Source organism: Anopheles moucheti, chromosome 3 (assembly GCF_943734755.1).
Source record: "Anopheles moucheti chromosome 3, idAnoMoucSN_F20_07, whole genome shotgun sequence".
In the NCBI taxonomy this organism is placed as follows: Eukaryota; Metazoa; Arthropoda; class Insecta; order Diptera; family Culicidae; genus Anopheles; species Anopheles moucheti.
Window position 1 is genome coordinate 67,726,951 of NC_069141.1, and position 20,608 is coordinate 67,747,558.

The 20,608-nt window shown below is 43.8% G+C and overlaps 2 protein-coding genes across 2 annotated transcripts; one reads left to right on the top strand and one right to left on the bottom strand.

The window, feature by feature from the left end:
* Positions 1 to 2,406: 2,406 nt before the first annotated feature.
* LOC128304340 (JNK-interacting protein 1) lies at positions 2,407 to 9,755 on the bottom strand. Its single transcript, XM_053041518.1, has 5 exons — positions 9,673 to 9,755; positions 6,523 to 7,082; positions 5,727 to 6,460; positions 5,045 to 5,229; positions 2,407 to 4,959 (listed from the first exon to the last, which is right to left on the bottom strand). Exons 1-5 carry the CDS (start codon positions 9,753 to 9,755, stop codon positions 4,887 to 4,889), a joined length of 1,635 nt encoding a protein of 544 aa, XP_052897478.1. The 3' UTR covers positions 2,407 to 4,886.
* Positions 9,756 to 14,899: 5,144 nt separating this feature from the next.
* On the top strand, positions 14,900 to 18,853 carry LOC128301382 (tryptophan 5-hydroxylase 1). The gene is made up of 8 exons (XM_053037826.1): positions 14,900 to 15,007; positions 16,404 to 16,728; positions 16,802 to 16,967; positions 17,055 to 17,105; positions 17,408 to 17,689; positions 17,762 to 18,121; positions 18,187 to 18,403; positions 18,473 to 18,853. The coding sequence occupies exons 1-8, from the start codon at positions 14,900 to 14,902 to the stop codon at positions 18,545 to 18,547; spliced, it is 1,584 nt and encodes a 527-aa protein (XP_052893786.1). The 3' UTR covers positions 18,548 to 18,853.
* Positions 18,854 to 20,608: the final 1,755 nt, after the last annotated feature.

Genomic DNA, 20,608 nt, shown 5'->3' on the forward strand with positions numbered 1-20,608 from the left:
GAACCTGGGAATTTATAGAACAGACACATTCTTATCGTTATCCTCGAATTAGACTCGCCAGGCTCCGGTGGGCTGGTCATATCATGAAAATTGACACCGGGGGACCAAACCTTTAAAGTCGTCCGGAGGATGGACAGAGGAAGCGTGATAGGCCCAATTTGAGATAGAGCAATGATGTTGATGCGACCGTCAGAACGCCATGGTAATGGATTAGCGGGAGAGGGCACTCAACTGTGAGCGGGGTTTAGAGGACTCTTGCAGCAGGCCAAATCCGCGAGGCGGTTGTAGCGCCGGCTAAGTAAGATTAGACAGTTGTCCGTGGTGTGTGAAATCGATTCAATAACGTTTTGATTACACATGCTTACGCTAGGCGTTTTAGAAAGATCGGTTACCGATTGCTCTTTTGGTTCTTCTTTTCTTTTTTGAGAGACACAACCAACCGTTATCTATGGCTTAAACTTCGCACAGACGGATAAATGAAGCTGGAAAAGGAAGTGAACGATATGAAGTCGATATGTCTTGCAGATGGAGGAAGGATGTTGATGGGAAAAGGGAACGAACAGCCCCATAATACAGGGTCGTGTTTAAAGTCAACGAATTCATCATACGAATGTGGTTGAACATACACAAAAATCCCGAACCATTCTGCTATGAATGTATATATTTATACATATATATTTACATGATTGGGAAGTGATGATTCAAAGTATTCTCTTACACGGTAGTGAATAGAACTCTTCGGTTACAGATCGACCATTCGGAACCTTTTTTTTTAATGACGAAATCCAAATAATGATAGTAAATATGTTGAGAATGTTTCTCCAATTTAACGTACCACATATAGTTAAGCTACTGTTTTGTTGTAGGCTAGGTATTGGAAAGAGTCATTGTGTGAAGGAAAAGCCCAAGATTTCTTAATTGCTATTGTTTTCACATTCAAAGATGATAGGGTCGCGAAATGTGCTTTGTTTTGTTACTTTGAGCGGTAAAATCCAACATTAAGGTGTAATAAGTTTAACAAGTCTCATTACTGTAATTTATCCAGCGGACGGGCAAGGCTTTAACGCAAGTTCGGCACATGGGTGGGCCGAAAGAGAAGAGGACGCTTTCAAGACAAATGATATATTTTTATTGTTTTGTTTTAGGATAGAGAATAACAGAAAAAAAGAGCAAAGAGAGCTTGAAGCGAGTAGGGATAGGCAAAAGAGTTGTTTAAAACAGTTGATTTTGTTAATGTTAGTTCGCGTCCTAGGTGGCGCGAGAAAGCTCGTTTAACAACCGGAAGTAATAAGGAGAAGGCAGACCAACGGTACACAAAGAAACAAGTTACTGATAAAATAAGGTGTAATTAGTAGAATGGAACAAAGTTACTTTTTATATGTGTGCGTGTGTGAATGTGTGTGTGTGCGTGTTGAATCTGAAGGAAGATGGAAGATGTGCGTGAAGGAAGATGGAATGTGCGGATAGAAGATGTATCATCATCTTATTATCGCTTGTTGCGTTGCGACATATGGGCGGATGTGCAAGAGCAAAACCTGGTCAATTCCAGATGTAGGCGTTAAAAGAAATTAGAAAAAAAAACAAAGAAAAAAAATAACAACACATATGATGTACTAAAGCATTCTGTGCCAGCAGTTTGAATAAGTCAGGCAAAACAATATGTTTATGATATTTATTGAACGTTTCCATTCAGAATCATGCTCATAGGAACAGGAAAAAGGGGAAAGGTAACAACAATAGCAATGGCAATAGCAGCAGCGCATTAGGACTACCATGTACAATGATACATGATGCACCAATAGGGAGAATGAGGCCACGAAGGACGGCAAGGGATATTTCTACAACCTATTATTAGCGTTTACACACCGCTACGATATTTCATGCAATGTTAGTTGAACCGGATCAGTTTTAGTGATTACGTTCTGTCCCTTCACTCACCGAAACTACCCAATCCATGATCGTCACAATTACGTTAATAATTATCCAAAGTAGAACTCCACGAGAAATCCTCCTATAACGAAGAAATTCCATATTTTGAATAGCAACACCCTGTGGAACACCATCATATACTGTTGATTTCCTACCCACTTCCACATTGCGGACCACGTTTGTGCAAAAGATTTCCGTTCTGTCCGGTTTTAGTTCGATTCGATTCATAAGTGCAAAACGGAAAAAAATATGCAGCGGTTCAGTATGCAAGCCAACCAAAAAAGGAAAAAAAAACAAAATAACAATTCACGAAACGCAAAAAAAAGTAATAAAACACAACATTACAACAAATTGAAAGTACCACAAAACCCTGTTCGGGACAGCTGTTTCGTAGACGAGAACGCTTTCCGAAAAGTTCGTGCCGCGAGCAGACACCGGAATTAAAAACACCGATTAACGTATGTATTTAAGGTTGACTTTTTCACAGTTATTTATTTTGCTTGTACATTTTGCACTAAACATTATATAGGCTTGCTTTTCCCAACCCTGCTCGTTCTGACTCACCCAACCCGCTCCCACGCACCCAACATCTTTGCCACCGTTGTCTCATGCTGCTGTGATGCGGCGGCCCCATCAGCAGGACGCTTGCTAACGATAAAAGACACTTTTCATCATTTCGTAATCCAGTTTCCCTGATATCAGTGCTCTCGAACTCGAATGTTTCGCTCAAAGTTGTGCAATAGAAAGTATTTGTTCACTTTGTTTTGTTGCTTCTTCCATGTCTTCCTTATTTTTTTGGTTGTTTAGTAGACACCACGCTGTGTGCTTGCAACGACAGTACATGCTCAGTGGTGTATAGATTCTTTGCCGTGTTTAGTGTATTAGATTCACTTGCTTTAATGTTATTGTTCATCAGATTGTTTGTTAGTGTCAGTTAACAAGTTTGTTGCGTAAAACGCGTTTTACATCTTCCCGGCATTTTACACTGAAACAGCAGTTACACGCTTACGTTTTCCTGTAAATGCTTCGGAATGTATGTTTTGTGTAGTTTCCTTATTCTTTCTTTCTTTCTTACTTATTTTTTTTTTTGGTACAATGTTTATAATTTTGCCTTTCGAGCAAAAAATGAGTACAGTTGAACGACAACGAGTTTTTTTTGTTTAGGTTTGTTTACGTTTGCTTGTGTATGTGTTGCATTGGATGCTCAATGTTGTAACTACTTGTCCTTTGTAGAGTATTATTTCTTGATAGCTGATGCATTTGCTTGATAAGCTTGATGATCGATTTAACTAGTAATGTTGTATTTGCATTTGTTTCTTTGTAGATTTTTCAAAGTTCCTCCCCCCATTCGCACCGCTAAAGCTTTCTTGCACGTGCCAATTCAAACTGCCACTGCCTGCACATTTTGAAGTGACTTTAGAAAACCAGGGAAGAAAAAGTGTAAATCAAAAACATTCAACTGCCTGTCTGAAGCTGACTGTATTACATATTTTGCAGTGTTGCTTTGAAGTGTTGCAATGTTATTGAGTTACAAATATGGATCACGGGGTTTTTTTTCATCGAGTACATGTTTTTTTTATTTTGAAAAAAATATATATTCAATTAGATAATTTGCATGTCAAATCTATACGCCCATTTTCATATGTTGCTGTTGTTCATATGTTGGAAGAAAAGCGACTATATTACATTGTTTGTTTTTTTTTCTCTTCTGTGTTCTTATTCAAGCAAATGGCTTTATTTGTGGCCTGTCCTTTTTAACTTTCATTATTCTCAAGCTTTTTTTTGTTTAATTTTTCCTTATCCTTTTCTCTGTGCTATAAATATAGATTTCTTCTAGCATTACTTCTTGCTCTCACCAGCTTTCTTCGCACAAAAGCACTACTATCGATTCATTTATCTTTTCTTACAGTTGTCTTTATCTAGCTCTTGATGGTTTTGGTGTGACAAGGTTTTCCTTTATCTACCTTTTGTTTATGTACAGCGAACGGAAAAGGACGAAAGAGCAACGAGCAGAAGAAGTTGCGAGTTTGTCTTTGTAGTTAGTTAGCTTTAAAGTGTCAAGAGTGAGGGAAAAATTGTAACCATTGCAGAAAGCCCTGCAAGAAAGAATGGTGATGTGTTTTGCTTCTAGTTTCGCGTACACATAGCACTTTCTCTTACCCTGCGCTGTAAATGCACAGCGTTGCCAGAAGTTCAACTCTACCGTTATTCGTCCACTTTGTAGCATGCTTTTGCTTTCTCAAGTCTTCGTTACATTCTATTTGCTGATAACGAGCCTTCTAGTAACTAACTGCATACCACCGTGCTGCACTACGTACGTCGTATGATTCGTTTGCTGAAAAAAGCAGAAACGTTGCACTGCATCGAAAGGAAAAATGTTGGTACAAAAATGTTGCCAAGCTATCAGAAAGCGTGCGCCTAAGTGTATCTAACTGTTTCATGTGCAGCACCTTCCGTTCAGTACATGCTGGTCACTAAAAGGGAATCAAAATGGGCGATCCATCCACTGGTGGCACAAAATACATCAGAAGCGTTTGTAAAGCGTCCCGTATCCTTTTTTTTTAATTCTTTTTGCTAAATACCAAACATAAACAACATATTCTAATAATCGGCCTCCGGAAGCGCACTATGCCTCTTCTGGCCATGCTCTAACATTTATTCTTCTTTGGTTGCATTGGTATCATAGAGCGATACTGTTTCCCGGGGGCGTTACTGATGCCACCAGCACACTACTAAGGGCTAAAACTGTACAAAAGTCTAAATATCTCATGGAACTAACTCAAACTGCAGAATGGTGTCGAACTGATCGCAAACATATACCGGAGCGCTCCAATCATGCTATTGCGTGCTTTAACGAGACATTGCCGGGGAGAGCATAAGGTGGAAGTTGTTTCCTCGATGAGCACCAGTCAGCTCATCTGACCATCGGAATAATTTATGTCACCGTGCGCTCTGCTTTAATCTATGTAGATGTCTTCTATCGGATATGCGGTTTCTATGAACTTCTGGTAGAATCTCTGAAAAGCTCGGCTGTTTCGGATGAACCGAGAAGAAGGAAGAAAACGTTAGGAGATAATCGCTTCTGTAGCCATTTAATATTCATTTGCTGCCTTACCCAACGGCTTCTGCTACCGGGCGGGTTGACTCGGTACCCTGGAATACGTGACACGCGAACCGCTGCACTGTCGGATGCTTCGTGATGAAGCCGATATAGCGATGATCCCTTGGATGGAACGCGCAGAACGACACGTTCTTCAGCGAGTAGAAGTAGTCTATGCAGGGACCTTTCGATTTTTTGTTCTGCAAAAAGAGAGCACAACGTTAGGAAAAAGGATAGTTAAAGCAATTAGTCTACTTCAACTAAGAGAAGAAATGCTAAACTTCTAAGCTTTATCGTCCTATCAGCTCCATCGACTATTATTCGGATGGTTTGGTGAGTTAGTGGTAAGTTATATAACTAAACTAAAGCAATCAATTAAGTTCCTGTCTGTTGCTGTTTTACTTGGAATGCCTTGATTTCACTCAAACACGATAATTAAACCGTTTCACTGACAGTTACGCTCTACAGTTTCTGAGCTGCATCCACGTGGAACTGATTTCGTCCAAATTATACTTTCTGACACTCAACACATGCTGTGAGCGTAACTCTCCACTAAAAAACATAGCCTGGTGGAAGCTTGGACATTAAAAATGCAGCATCTTCACTTAATAGCGCTGCCTTAAGCTTAACAAACTTGTTGGAACTTTTCTCACGAATATCTCTCGGCGATTTGAACCGTACCGCACCGAATACTTACCCTCGATCGGTCAACCATTCGCAATCCCTGGTCGGATATTTCCAGTATGCAGGGCTGTGCCTTCGGTGACTCCGTGCCATTGCCAACGATTTTCCTGACGGCCTGACACACCACACCCGTGCCCTTGTGGGCCATCGTTTCTACCGAGCCCAGGTACCCCAGCAAATACCGTTCCCGCTTCATCTCGATCGAGGTCGGATCGAAATCGTTATAGTCCAGATCGACGGCGTACGCGGACGGGAAGATACCCTGCCGACCGGTGCGCAGATTAACGCCCTCGCACCAAAGGTCTTCCGCCTCCTTCTGCACGTAGATCGGATCGCCTATCTCGATCTCAATCTCGTCGTGATGCCGCGGTATGAACTTGTGCAGTGCCCGATGGGTGGCCTCGAGCATCTCCAGCTGGCTGAACGGTACGCCACCGTAGGGCGGTGGGAAGGGCGACGTTACCGGTGATGCCGCTTGCGGTGGAGGTGGGGACATGCTCTTGTAGTCGTTCGGTGAGTGGGCCGTACTGTGGCCGCTATCCACATCGCCGAGGCTCTGCAACCGCTCGGAGTCGGGGCTCGAGTCTTCGTCCAGCAGGTAGCTGCATTTGAGCGCCAGCAGCGAGCTCTGCTTGAAGAAGCTGGTACCCGAATGGTACTGTGCCGAAGGATAGTGTGGCTTTCGATTGCTGGCGCTAAGCTCGTCCGCCAGCGAGGTCTGCCCGGCTAGAAGCTGTAGCACGGAAGCTGCAAGAAGAGAGGTGGTAAGCAACGGTAGAGGGACTACACACTGCGGCTATTGGACTTACATTTACGATTTTTCGGAATCTCCGGCAGCTTACGTCTTCGCCGCTCCACCTGTCCCGGGATCCACGGAAGAGAGCTCGTCCGTGCTAGCTGGGCACTGTTCGTCGATGTCGCATCCACCGGTACGCTACTAACAGCTGCACAAAGTCCTACGTTCGGCTGATGATGCGATGCAGTCCCATTGGAACCGATTGCCGCGCACTTGGAGTCCCCCGGCGTTCCAGTGTGACCGTGCGTTGTTAGATGCAGCTGTAGCAAACTTTCCGGACCGGAACCACCCGACACCACCAGCAACTCGTCGTCGTCGGTCACAATCGAAGACTTCCGCGGGCCCAGCGTTACGGTGCGCAATCCGTCACCAATTTCATCATCCTCGCCCGTACTACTGCTGCTGCTGATCGTACTAATCGTCTGGATGATTTGCTGCGTCTTGCTGGGCGTACCTTTGAGTACTGATTCCGCCGTACCGTCGCTGGTCGAAAGTGGACCATCTTCCTCGTGGTCGGATGATGCATCACTTTTCGACGATGGCGAATCATCCAGATCGAGATCCGCAACCAACCTGTGGATAAGAAGAAAAAAAAACCCCACCTCAAGTACATCAGGAATAGCAGTACGGAATGGAAATAGATTAGTCGCCGGCACACTGGAGAGGTTGTAATTAATTTAGCTCTGATCCGAGCTGCAGACCGCACTGCAATCGAGGCAGAAAATTTGCTGCTAAATAAATTAAAAAACCGTTCCCGGCTACCGGAGGATGACCCCATTTTCAGCTCCCGGGTGGGAACGCTTGCCAAACAACCGTTGGTGCTGCAACATCGACAGGGCATTAAGGAGCAGCAGCCGCGCATTGTCCAAAATGTCAGAGCCGACCCGGGCGTCGGGCGTGAAAAATGGGACAATTCCGTGTGGAGTGTCTAACAGGAGGTGGGAAAAAAAAGAAAACCATCCGGCCCATCTTATCCGAAGACTAACGGCTCTGCTATTGAACGGGCAAGTATTGATCGGATTTTATCTGCCTCGAGTGACATCACTTTCGTGTATTTATTCTTTTTTGTTCGTTTCGCTCTTTTTTTTTTTCAGCCCATCGCTTAGAACGGTCCTCGGCGAGCGGTACGCGCGCCCCAACGCAATTATTTGCCGGCATCGTAAACAGATTCCGAGCGGTGTGGTGATGGTACACAGGCCCTGTGTTTTACTGATCGATCCCATCGAATTGGTTCCTTAAGACGAGAACAGTTTCCCCTCTCCTCCGAAACACATGCACCTAATGAAGGTTTATTGGGGACAGCACAATGGATGGGCGGCGATGCGTGAAGGTCGTGCGGAAATTCGATTAATTTTAACAACCCCCGATTAAGGCGCCACTAGCGGAATGCCCTCGGGGAAGGTATTAAAAAAAAGGTTCTGGGTTTCTTGTTGAAGTTTGAGCTTCTCCTCGCCAGATATGTGATGCTCTGCAACTATACCCTTTTTGCAAAAAAAAAAAAACAACAACGAGTTCTCATGTTACAGCTAGTTAGTTCTCAAGAACCCTGGTGTTACCTTGCACCTGGAAAACATTAGGAGGACACCCAAGGCATACGAAGTAGTGAGCAAAAAATTAAACCATCACCGCACTCTAGCAGTACCTGACCTTTCCTAAATGCATGTCCACTTGCCCTACTTGTTTTGTGGGGTGATTAAAAATGCTCGTCATGAGCCGCTAGAGTCAAACGTGACTCATTAGTTCCGAATGTAAATTGCACCAGGCCGATGCCCACGGACGTTGGGGAGAGACAGCGTGTGTCGTGGAGTCTCCTGTCTGATTCACGCACAATGCTCCGCAATAATCCTGTCTTGTATTTCGCATGGTGGAGCAAAGTGTGTTTTAATTCAACGGCATGATCCTTTGACATCGCTGTGTTCCCTGTGCAATGTAGGCATATCTGGAGAAAAAGGTTTTCCATCCATAGACGCTGGGAAGGAAACATCTCTTTTATTTAAGCTTTTCAAAAGCACACTAACTTCTCATTCGCTTCCATTTATTTGCACGCCTGCTGGTAAGACCTTCTGCCTGTCCTGGCAGCAATGTGATAGCGCAAACATGGATGTTGCAAAAAAAGCCTCTCGACACTGTGTGTGGTGGAAGCTGGCTGACCGTTTTCCCATTCCCACCTTTACCGACGTGGGAAGGAAAAGCTGGCCGTAGGAGAATGAAAACCGGACGCATGACGGTGGGTTACAGGAGATGGCTATTTTTAAAACTTCTGCCATAAATCACGTTCAAACAGTGCCATGCTGGGGACAACCAACATTAACACACACAAATTCACAGACGCGTAGCAGTGGGGCACTCCATTATTCCTTCTGTTGATGAGACCTTGGCATTGCCTACAAATGATGTTTTCTCTTGAGATGGGTCGCCTTCAAACAACAAAAAAAGAAACCCATTTTGATAGGAGCACAAACACCGTATTCACACGGGACACATAGGAAGGAGATACACCTGTGGGGTGGAGGACGCACACACGTACACAAAGCGGGCAGATGTTATTGCATTCATTTCCCAGCTCATCCGGTGAGAGCACACACACACACTTCCTGCTGCTGCGGCACACTGAAACCCTGTGTCCGCGTGTGAGCTCTGCCAAAACTCCTGCTCCCGCTTCAACAGCGACGTACGTAACGCAATACGCAAATCGTCCCGCAGTGGTTTGCTTGGGATATGTGCGCCCATAGGCCCCGGTGGGCACGCTCCTGGCGGTCTGGCACGATTTTATGCATCATCATGTGCAAAAGCCCAACGTTCGGCGGCCCCCCCTTTCGGCTCTCGAACGTGTCAAGGATGATGACATGCTGTGTGGGGCGTTTTGTTGTTTTTCCTTTCGCTTTGCCTTCCTAGTGGAACTGATTTGATGCACATATACATTCACAAAACCCACGAACACACTCACACACACACACACACACACGCGAGTACTAAACAGAAGGAATTTTCCTTCTCACAAGGACGGCAAAATGAGGGAGAAAATTAAGCTTCAATTTTCCATCCCACTTTGCACCAATGCTTGCTAAGGTTAAGTAGGGTTTAAGGTAAATTATAGGCTGGTGTCGTCGTATTTCCTTCAGTGCTTGTTTTTCTTCCACACCTCTTCCGCTGCATTACTTACGAATAGAACGGTGCTGGTGCCTTTCGGAACGTTGGCAATGTGTCGAGATTTTGACGGAGCTCCTCAAACTCCGTGTCGGCCATGGTGTGTGGTGGAAACGGAATTAACCGTGCTGTATAACACAACTTCGAACACGCACACACTTTCAAGAAACACGCACTTTGTCGTTGGGTAATATTGCTTTCAATGGGAAAATAACTTTTCCAGCACCAAACTATTGGGCGATAGCTCACGAATTCTTCTCACTGCCCTGAGTCCAGAGCCATTGGCCAATTTTTCACACACCTAACTGAGCTCACTGGCTCACCGCACCCGTGTGCAAGGTAACCGAGAAGGGGAGGGGGGGGTCCCAACCAAAGGGCCACTGGTGGTCCCCCTTTCAGAAAAATAGCCACCACGAATCGGATTGCAGTTCCAAACTGTTGGCAAGTCTAATGCTTCACGCTGCAGAAACCTCAGCGAAAAACCTCAACTGAAGTTTGCCCGTTCAGTTGGATTACTACGCGAGGCTGCGTCTATGCGATGGCTGCTCTGATCTCCTTCCCTTGAAGCACAATACAAGGCACACACACTCTCTCCCTCTCTCTCTCACGCACACTTTCGTTCTCTCCGCGTTTGACAGTTTTCCCGAACGTAACCATTTTCCATCCTGGCAGAGCCTGAGTAAGCGAAGCCCTTGCGATGGTTGCGATTGACAGGTCACGGAACGAGCGGGAGAGTGCGTATTCTTCCTTGGCAATGATGACGTTTCGTGCTGGACGGCACAGAGAGAGCCAGGATCCGATTTCCCGTCTCGCCGAGCAGAGCGGGAGCATGTTTTCCCTTCTCGGTTACCATGTGCCAGGCGCCGTTTGCGTATCGATTATGGCATACGAAGGGGAAACCGTGCCAGGTGCATGCGCATTCGTAGCACTGGTTGGTTTCGGCCAAGGCGTAACAAGGGCAGATTGACAGGTCAGTTGTTTTATGGGATGCGTTTGGATGTTTCTGCAGCCCAGCAACGATGACGTAAAACTTTTTTAAGTGCAATTGTTCGTTGCCATAATTTTTACCTTTACCGCGCGCGTCGCATAACATTCCCAATTCTGTCAACCATTTTTGTTGGGGGATTTTTTTCTAGTCTCTTCTATCATAGTGCTGTTATCAAGGAAAAATGTATCGGAAGTTCAGTAAAGTAAAATACTTCGTCTATAGTTTTAGTCCGTATAAGTTTTAGTGATCGTAGCAAAACATTGCAATTATTAATTTGTTTGAAGCATTAATGTTGTTTTTTAACAGACACGTAATAGCCATGCATCTATTCAGGAAGAATAATTTAACCTCAACAAACGATGTGCTTTGAAATGAGTCAAAAGGGTCCGGTAATTCCGGATAGTGTTGGAGATATTGGGCACTCAGCTCAACACTCAACAGATCCGCAACAAAATCCCACTCGAGTCGTTTCCCTGTGCACAAGAATAATTATTAAGCTCCTGGTAAATAAAAGACTTCCAATGTCAGAAAGCGAATATAAAGACTTCCTGAGATAAACTTCCGGACTTTCTGTTCGTTATATCTCTCATATGACGTACATCACCTACTTTAGGAAATTCGCTATATGAGCGAGTTGCAGGTGAAAGAATCATAAACCACCAAAGTGATGTCAAACTAACTCAAATTGGAAGATCTTAAATCTATTAGAATACTAAACTAAAGTATAATTTTCATTCGTTTGAAGACACTTTCCTCTTCGAACAGTGAAAGTGCACCTTATATTAGATGTTTCTTAAGAAACGAACACTCCGTATTCCTAAAGGACATCTTATCTCGATCTGGGAGATCTTTAAGATATTTTATCACACATCTAAAATCGGTTAAAACTGTTCTTTCGGGCGGTACCAATCGTTTACAGTCGCAGTAATCAAATACCCTTGAGGGACATGGTCTCAGTTCCAGGTCTCAAGGTTTAAAACATCCTAGAGGGATATTCACACGACTTTTTGAACTCGTATGTCTTCAAGGGAAATGAAAGAGCTGCTACAACGACTAACCGCATGAGTTACTATTATAAAACGCATCAGACACCGCAGGCTCTTGTGGAGTGTTTATGTCATTAGAATATCATCGGACAACTGATTCCGAAAAATCTTTTTAATCCGATTGTTGGCGTTGATGGTTCACCAATTAATGGTTGTGAGATCCGTGCGTATACTTTTGTAGCAAGAAAAGAAAGTCAAGCTGATCTTAATGCGTAATAATGTTAAGTTTTTGCAAAGTTCTAATCGATTGAAAAGTTTAAACTTTACCATAAATCATCCTCAGTTCTGTTAATCTTCTTATTTTGTTGAAACACTGGACCAAATAGCACATTCCACTCTATTTCATTGCGATTTTAACCCAACCCGGGTACGACAAACCGTAACAGGAAATGCTTAGACATCCAGCGGAATCCAACGCGCAAGAATAATCAATCAATCGAGGTTCGTTAAGAAATCTTATCCCGCTTATCCCGTTCATCCAGAACCAGTTGATTCCAGCCGATTTCTTCTGTTCCTAGCCCGGTGCTGATGAATATATTCATGAATTAGCGCTTATCGCTTACCGTACGTCCATTTTGCGACTGACTTTTGCGAACCGATCTACCCACCACAGGTCGTTACATTAAGTGAATCGATACCGGGACAGTGCTGGTACTCGAAAGGTATATCTCACAGTCGTCAATCGATTTCACTCGAACAGCGAGGAAGAGAACGCAGTAGAATCAACTACTTCCTGCTAGAAAAAAAAAATACCTTCGCATTTTGTTATTTCTGTTCCCATATCTTCGGGCACTTTTCAATCGAGTCTCGATTGGTTTCCTATTCAAACATTGTGGTACCACAGAAGAAATCAAACCGGCCAGCTTCCTTTACTGTGGTGAAAGAACAAACCACACACACAGCCGGTGTACTCTGTCAGTAGTGCTGATGGTTCTACAGAGATTCGGTTTTATTTTCCCATCCCTTAGCGCCACCGTCGCGCTCCGTCGGGCGTCCGGTCCAAAACCGCAGAGCCAGTCAGCAACAAGTGGAAAATGCTGCCAGCATTGTTACATGATTTTCCCTTATCATCACTATCATTATCCACCGCACACAGGGCCCACGCCAAAGCGTTTGCCAGTGCGGCGATTGAAGCGTGTCCTGTTTGCTGTGGCGTCCCTTTGACTAGCGCACGCTTGCGGTTGTTTAAGTACGCTTCAGAGTTCCGTTCTTCAAAGGGTTTGTGTCCTATTCCGGGGCTTTTTTTTTGTAAAATTCCTATCTTATTCCGTTCTCTCCCAGCACAAGGAAAAACAAAACTATGTCAATGAAATGATATCTGCGGAAATTAACCAAAAAACCAACGATCCAATGCCTCCCGGAAAAGGTCAGTGTCGGATCTTTAACGCTACGCCGTGGCTTGAAGGGATGGAGCCATGGAACCCGCGCGTACAATGGTGGAAAGAAATTAATTCTTCTCCCTTCCTTCACGACTCGGCGTTACGACGTCGTTTCAGCACCATCACGAGTGATCACGGCCCATGGGTGGGTGGCTTTGTTCCTCCGCAAAACGCTGGACGCCAGTAAGGACGCGTGTGGCACACGTGGTAAAAAAAAGGGATCTCGAATCCTGGCGTGCGTGTGAGGTAGTGAGGGAGCACATGTAGTCCCCTTCGTCTAAGAATAAACGGCGCCAAGCCACGCAACAAATAGTGATTTTATACAGAATGCCTCGGTAAGTACTCGAGCTGGTAGATAAACACTTGGGTTGAGATTCGTTTTCGTCTCTTCCGACCGTTTTTTTTTTAAAGGTTCTTACTGTGTACCGGTGGCAGTCGCAAGCATCTGCAGCTATTATCCACCAGTGAGAATGGATGAAACGTTTCTAATGCCTTTTAGTGATGCGATTCGTTGTTTTATTATGATGGAAAAGGGGACTTCTTGAGGGTTAAGACAGAATGACGATTTTTTTTATTAAATAATCAGTTTGTTAAATAATCTTAAAAGCATTTAAATAATGCCACACGATAAAAAAACAACATGTAATATTTATAAAAACGTTTAATACTTGTTTTGACATTTTGAAAAAAATATTATTTCATGATAAAAAATGAACTGTCGTCCGCCGTGCTAAATTACCTCGAAGACTTTGCTTAATCGTTGCTCAAATGCAATGGAACGCATTGCAATGCCTGCTTTAATTATTTCCCTTTCAATTTCGTAAAACCATCATACCTTTCCGTCGTACCGGGTTGCAAGGAAGTGATAAGTTTGTCTCAATGCGTAAGAACGGGTCGTTCATTATCCTGTGCCGGTAGCACCCTTGCGCCCAGCTCAATCCGGATGGCCATAATCAACAACTCGTGCTCGGTTTTACGTTTCTCTATTCCTCCCTCCTGCCTTCCCCCCTCTTACTGCCTACCATCCCTTCCTTACCACCAACACATCTCACAGTACCAGCATAAAATCACAACGCCGATAAAGTTTAGATTATTCCTGACATTATCGTGATTCAGCCAATCGAAGAAAGGGGATGAGGCGGGATGGGGTGGTGCAAAATTTTCTTAAGGATGTCCAACGAGAAAGAACATCGAACCGAATCCACTGCGCGCCACCATCGTGTCATCGTGGGGGCGATTCCAGGGTGAGTGTGAGTGAAACTGCTACAGCGAAAAAAAAAAAGGACAGACGCTTACGATCTATCTAGCAAGGGAAAAGGGATCGCTTGGGGGTCGGGAAATGTGCCGGAAAGGAGAAGATTTTATGCTGGTTTTGCTATACGGTACGTCAAACCGAACCGTGCAGAATGGGTACGGGTTCGAGTGGCTACGAATGGAATGGATGGTAAGCAAACCTAGAATATATTTCCACACGTTCCACACTACGCTTCCCCCAAGTCATGCCCTTCTTCCCGCTTTCCTGAGTGGCCACATTTGATGTGGGACGAAGGATCACCTTGTTCGGGGGACGGGGGAGCAACTGCACAGTTCGAAGGTTCCCATCGGAAGGTATAAAAGGGCCATTAGTGATTGAAAAACTCACCAGTTGATTCGAGTGCGTCGTGCGTGTCGTGTCGTCCGGGTGGAACTCACAGCGAACCACTACCGCGTTACCGTGTGTGGCCAACGTTTAAGTGTTGCCTATTTTTTGTTGTTGTTGAACTGATCTGTGTATTTTTGGAGCAATATCAGTCGACTGCAATCCGCGGTGCATCTCGTGCTGAGCACACGATGAGTGGTTCCGGCAAAGGATTACTGGGATTATGGCTGTATCACAGTGGCGATCAGGAGTGGGCAGTCAAGGAGGGCAGTCCGCTGCATCGGCGCAAGGAATTTGCTGTAATTATTCACAAGTGCCCATACTCTGGTGGATATGAATATTGGTTAAAACGGTGAACCCCTGGTGGCGAGACTTTGACGACTTTGAGGATTAACGTACCGAAGCCGCTGGTGTTGCATGTGACCTCTTTTATGATCAACTTCATGCCGGACACTTTTTCAAATTGTTGAAGTTTTGTGGAAGTGAAGGGAAAGAAAAACAGTTTTTTGAAACGGTTTAAAGGACCTTATGTAGTTTACTATATTATTATTATATTATTTACTATATTTTGCTTACATTGCCCCAGAACTGTTTGGGAAGTAAGGGCCCTATCCCGAGTGTTCACGGCCGAATCTAGTAACGTTGTATTTAATTTTTAATGTCCCAGTGGTGTCCATTTTGCAATGGAAGTGTTTTTTTTTTAATATTTAATAAATATGTATTTCAAATCAACTTCTTCACTTCTTAAATTATATTAACTACAAAATTTATTTTATAAACACAAGAACTACCCGACTAGACATTTTTATTAGAATGCTTCATTTTAATCAAATTAATTTTTGGTGTAAAACAATTCTACCATAACTGATGCATGGCTTTTACAAATATATTCTGCATTATTAAAACATATTAACAACATCGTATTAAAATATATTCCAACTCTTCAATTTTTTATTGTGAAGTGATCTTCAATGAAAAATGCTTAAAATGTAAAAAGTGTTAATGTCGGTAAAATATGTTAACATAAAACCCTATTTGATGTTATCCCCGAATTTTCGTAATCTATTTTTTACAACATACAGCATGAAGGTTGATCTGTGCTGTGTTAGAATTGTGAAAGATTGTTTTAAAAATTATTTTAAGTAAATTTACGAACAATTCTTTTATTACACAAAATAATTGATTTGGTTTTGAAGATTTGGTCCAGCAGATTACGAAAGTGTTTAAAAAGTTATTTCTAATTTTTATACGTGCTATTATTGTCTCTTATTCTCGTGTCGGAATGAAACATTTGCTAGCTTTTATTAAGGTCAAATTAATTTCATGAAAACGGTAAAATTATAAAACTCTCTAAAATCATACTATCATACTATAAATAAAATCTATCATACTATTGTAAAATTTGTTTACGCATAAAAACTTAAATTAAATCTTAAATTGTGTAATTATTACTACCACGTAGTTAAACCCTCAGTTCTTATTATTGAGATCCATTCGCATCAGATTTCATTCATGGCCGTCGGTGTGTTGCACCCATCATCAAGGCTCTTAATATAAGACGAAGGAAATACTAAAAGCTACAAAATATTATTCAATCATGTACTACCAAACGGCCACACACTCGAAATGATTCAATGCGTTACTTAAAGTTACTATAATTTCCTATCTTCTCCACAATCATCCAAACACCATCAGAAATCAGTCGACCACAGCAACGGCAACGAGCGAATGGGTGTCGATCGGACGTCCATCATCTTTACGCTGAAAAACCAAATCGGTGGTCTGGCCAGTGCGTTGCGCGTCTTCCAAGAGCTCGGCATCAACGTGCTGCACGTGGAGCTGAACAAGAGCGGCGAAACGTGCGACAGTGCGGATGTGCTGGTGGACATTGAGTGTGATGCAAATCGGTTGGATCAGGTGCTGCGCCTGCTGAAACGCGAGGTCCAATCGGTGAACTATGCGGCCCAGGTGAACAGCGATGGACCACCGCCGACGCCCCTGTCCGCCTGTGGAAGTTTTGGTAGGTTTGAGGGTGACAGTTTGGGTGTATATTTAAGTGTTGTAATATTCGTTTACCCCGTGTGATTGTGTAGATTTCGGTGAAATGCACTGGTTTCCGAGGAAAATTTCCGACCTGGACCGGGCCCAGAACGTGCTGATGTACGGCAGCGAGCTCGATGCGGACCATCCCGGCTTCAAGGATCCGGTCTACCGCAAGCGACGAGAGCAGTTTGCGGCCATTGCCAACTCCTACAAGCAGTGAGTGTGGTGATCGGGTGTAGTTTGTTCTGGGGCGGTTTCACTACTAATCTTGTTTCTTCCACCACTACTTCCCATCGCCCACAGTGGCAGTCCCATCCCGAGGGTTCAGTACACGCCGGAGGAAATCAAAACCTGGTAAATTAGATTTACACTTTTCAATGACTTTGCATGTCTCGAGACATCGATCGGGGGTTGTGCGTCGTTTAACAAGCTCCGGTCGTTGCTTGAGTGGAAACTCTTTGCATCCGGTTAAACTAGCAGGAGAGTAATCAATCCAATGTTGTTCCGTTGCGTCTAACGAGTGCCCCATTCAGTCGGGTTAATTGAGTTACTCGCAAGAACATTCTAAAGAGTGAACTTTTGACACAAACTCTCAAGACGATGCCGAGTCGTGTGGTCGGTGTAGATACCGTGCTCTAGTTGCTTCCTTTCCGCAGGGGCACAGTGTTCCGTGAGCTGCACAAGCTTTACATCAAGTACGCCGTGCCGGAGTATCTGGAGAACTGGCCCGAGCTGGTGAAGTACTGCGGCTACCGGGAGGACAATCTGCCCCAGCTACAGGACATCAATGTGTTTCTGAAGCGCAAAACCGGCTTCCAGATACGGCCCGTTGCGGGCTACCTCTCACCGAGGGACTTCCTGTCCGGGCTGGCGTTTCGGGTGTTTCACTGCACCCAGTACATCCGCCACTCGTCCGATCCGTTCTACACGCCGGAACCGTAAATTGAAATTTCGAATTATACCGTCTACCGCGAGCGGGCAAAGTGTAATTTGAAATTTTGTATTTCCAGCGACTGTTGCCACGAGCTGCTCGGGCACATGCCCCTGCTGGCCAACTCAAGCTTCGCCCAGTTCTCGCAGGAGATTGGTCTAGCGTCGCTCGGCGCATCGGAGGACGACATTAACAAGCTGGCAACACTGTACTTCTTCACGGTTGAGTTTGGGCTCTGTCGCCAGAAGGATGGCAGCTTCAAGGTGTTCGGTGCGGGTTTGCTGTCGTCCGTAGCAGAGTTGCAGCACGCTATCACCACGCCGGACAAGATTAAGCGGTTCGATCCGGAAATTACGTGTCAGGAGGAGTGCATCATCACGGCGTACCAGAATGCGTACTACTACACCGACTCGTTCGAGGAGGCTAAGGAGAAGATGAGGTGAAGCTGAGGATGGCCCCTTGCACGGTGTACTGCTACTATGTTCAATATTTCCTCCTACACAGGGCTTACGCGGACACCATACAACGGCCATTTGGGGTTCGCTACAATCCGTACACGCAAACGGTGGAGGTGCTAAGCAATGCGAAGAAGATAACCGCCGTCGTGAGTGAGTTGCGTGGCGACCTGAGCATTGTTTCGTCCGCACTGAAGAAAGTGTCCGCGCTGGATGAAAATCTTGACGTGGAAAAGATCGAGAAGCTCCTCTCGAGTAGTCTACACGTGAGTGGTTAATGTAGCAATAGTTTTGTGGGCCATTTTCACTTCTAAATTCCGCTGCTTTGTTTTCAGGTATGCGAGAAAACAGTGAGCCCGGAGGAATCTGACTGCACGGAGAAGAGTAAAACTACGGCGCAACAAGAGTAAACCGTTCCATTTATGTTTGTCTACACTACCAAACTGTTTGCAACCGTACTGTACAATCATGGACAATGCTTCGTTGTTGATAAATGTATACCAACATTTTAAATATGTTGTTCTTTAACAGAGATAGTATTTTAAAACTTAAACATCCATTGCTGTTGAGTTATTTTAGCAGGAGGTCTGTTTTGTTTCCGAAAAGATAAAAAAACTGAAAAAGAAACAAATAAATATTTAAACTCAGTGTCATAAATTAATATCAATGTAATAACGTAAAGATGTTCTGTGAATTCTAATAAATATTATGCATTAGGCATTGGCCTAGAACACATATTGATTTAAAATGTGTTAACTTTTGGTACATATTGTGAATATCTAGAAATTCAATATAAAACTAAAATAGATAATGGTTAAAAAAGTAAAAAAATAACAATTACAGAAATGATTGAGAACACCTTCATTATTTAACTAATTTTTCGAATTCCATAAGTACAAGTAAATCTACCAATGGGCCTCGTGCTCAAACTTCAATGTTTCCTATTACTTCAACGTATTCATGTATTCGAATACTTCAACGGGGTTCTCGACTTCACGATTTTCATATTTTTGTATATTTTTAAATTATCCTAGCTATAGATGCTAGAAGCTTGAAAAGAATTTAGGCTGGTTTTCATGTCCGTAATATTCGCCTGCTATTGACATTGCGATATTCGTCATTTGGTATTGGTCATTTGCACCAGGACCAGGAACACTAACTTTCCCGTAAGTCGAGAGAAATTTCTTGGAAAACTACCATTTTCCGAATGTAAAGTACTAGGAGAGCATCCACGGAAAAGGTAGCACCTTGTACAGCAATTTTGCTCGAAAACCGCCAAAAGGTATGCAATGTTTAAACACTAACTTTCCCGTTGGTCGAGAAAAGTTTCTTGGGATACTACCAGTTTCCGAATGTAAAGTACCAGAAGAGCATCCACGGAAGAGGTAGCACCTAGTACAGCAATTTTGCTCAAAAAACGCCGAAAGACTGCTTCAAAAACTACCAGTTTTCGAATGTATAGTACCAGGAGAGCATCCACAAAAGAGGTAGCACCTGGTAATTTTGCCCGCCTAAAGGTATGCAATGTATAAACACTAACTTTCCATACAAACCAGCTGTTTTCAGATTTCCGTTACCAGGAGAGCATGTTTTTCAAGAGGTAACACCTGGTACCAGCAGAGCAAATCACGCGCATCCCGGTAGTTGCAATCCCAAGTTGTTGCATGAAAGATGTTGCATGCCAGATGTTGCGCAACATATGTTGCGCGACATATGTTGCATGTCAGATGGTGTGCAACATATGTTGCGCAACATGTGTTGTGCAACATACTGGTACTCGGCGTTACCTCTTGAGAGACATGCTCTCCTGGTATCGGAAATCTCAAAACAGCTGGTTTGTATGGAAAGTTAGTGTTTAAACATTGCATACCTTACGGCGCATTGCAAGTTGGTTGCCAAGTTAGTGTATAAACATTGCATATCTTACGGCGCAGTACCAGGAGCTACCTCTTTCGTGGATGCTCTCCTGGTACTATACATTCGGAAACTGGTAGTTTTCGAAGAAATTTTTCTCCACCAACGGGAAAGTTAGTGTTTAAATATTGCATACCTTTAGGCGGTTTCGAGCAAAATTGCTGTACAAGGTGCTACCTCTTCCGTGGATGCTTTCCTGGTATCGGCAATCTTAAAACAGCTGGTTTATATGGAATTTCGTACCAGTCGACGGAGAGTTTGAGCGAGATGAAGGATGCTTTCCGTTTCATTTATCTTCCTTACATTAGCGATCGCTCTCACGGGTTTAATAGTATGCATTGCAATAGTGATGGGCAAATTTATTCCACGCTGCAGGTGTCACCTCTTGAAATATGTTCTCCTGGTATTGGAAATCTGAAAACAGCTGTTTTGTGCGGATATATAGATACAGCATTTTCTATTGCGCAACGGTCTTATTTTGAAAATTCAACTTTCATTAAAAAGCAACAAGCTTTTTCGAACTGTATCGAGTGAAGCTTACCAAAGCTTTGCGGCAA

Excerpts from the sequence above, each read along its gene's own strand:
- LOC128304340 (XM_053041518.1), bottom strand. The coding sequence starts at position 9,755 with ATGGCCGACACGGAGTTTGAGGAGCTCCGTCAAAATCTCGACACATTG. Across the intron at positions 7,083-9,672 it reads GCACCAGCACCGTTCTATTC|GTTGGTTGCGGATCTCGATC; the intron begins GTAAGTAATGCA and ends TCTTATCCACAG. Across the intron at positions 4,960-5,044 it reads CCGGTAGCAGAAGCCGTTGG|CCGAGCTTTTCAGAGATTCT; the intron begins GTAAGGCAGCAA and ends CATCCGAAACAG.
- LOC128301382 (XM_053037826.1), top strand. The coding sequence starts at position 14,900 with ATGAGTGGTTCCGGCAAAGGATTACTGGGATTATGGCTGTATCACAGT. Across the intron at positions 17,690-17,761 it reads CCGTTCTACACGCCGGAACC|CGACTGTTGCCACGAGCTGC; the intron begins GTAAATTGAAAT and ends TTGTATTTCCAG. Across the intron at positions 18,404-18,472 it reads TCCTCTCGAGTAGTCTACAC|GTATGCGAGAAAACAGTGAG; the intron begins GTGAGTGGTTAA and ends CTTTGTTTTCAG.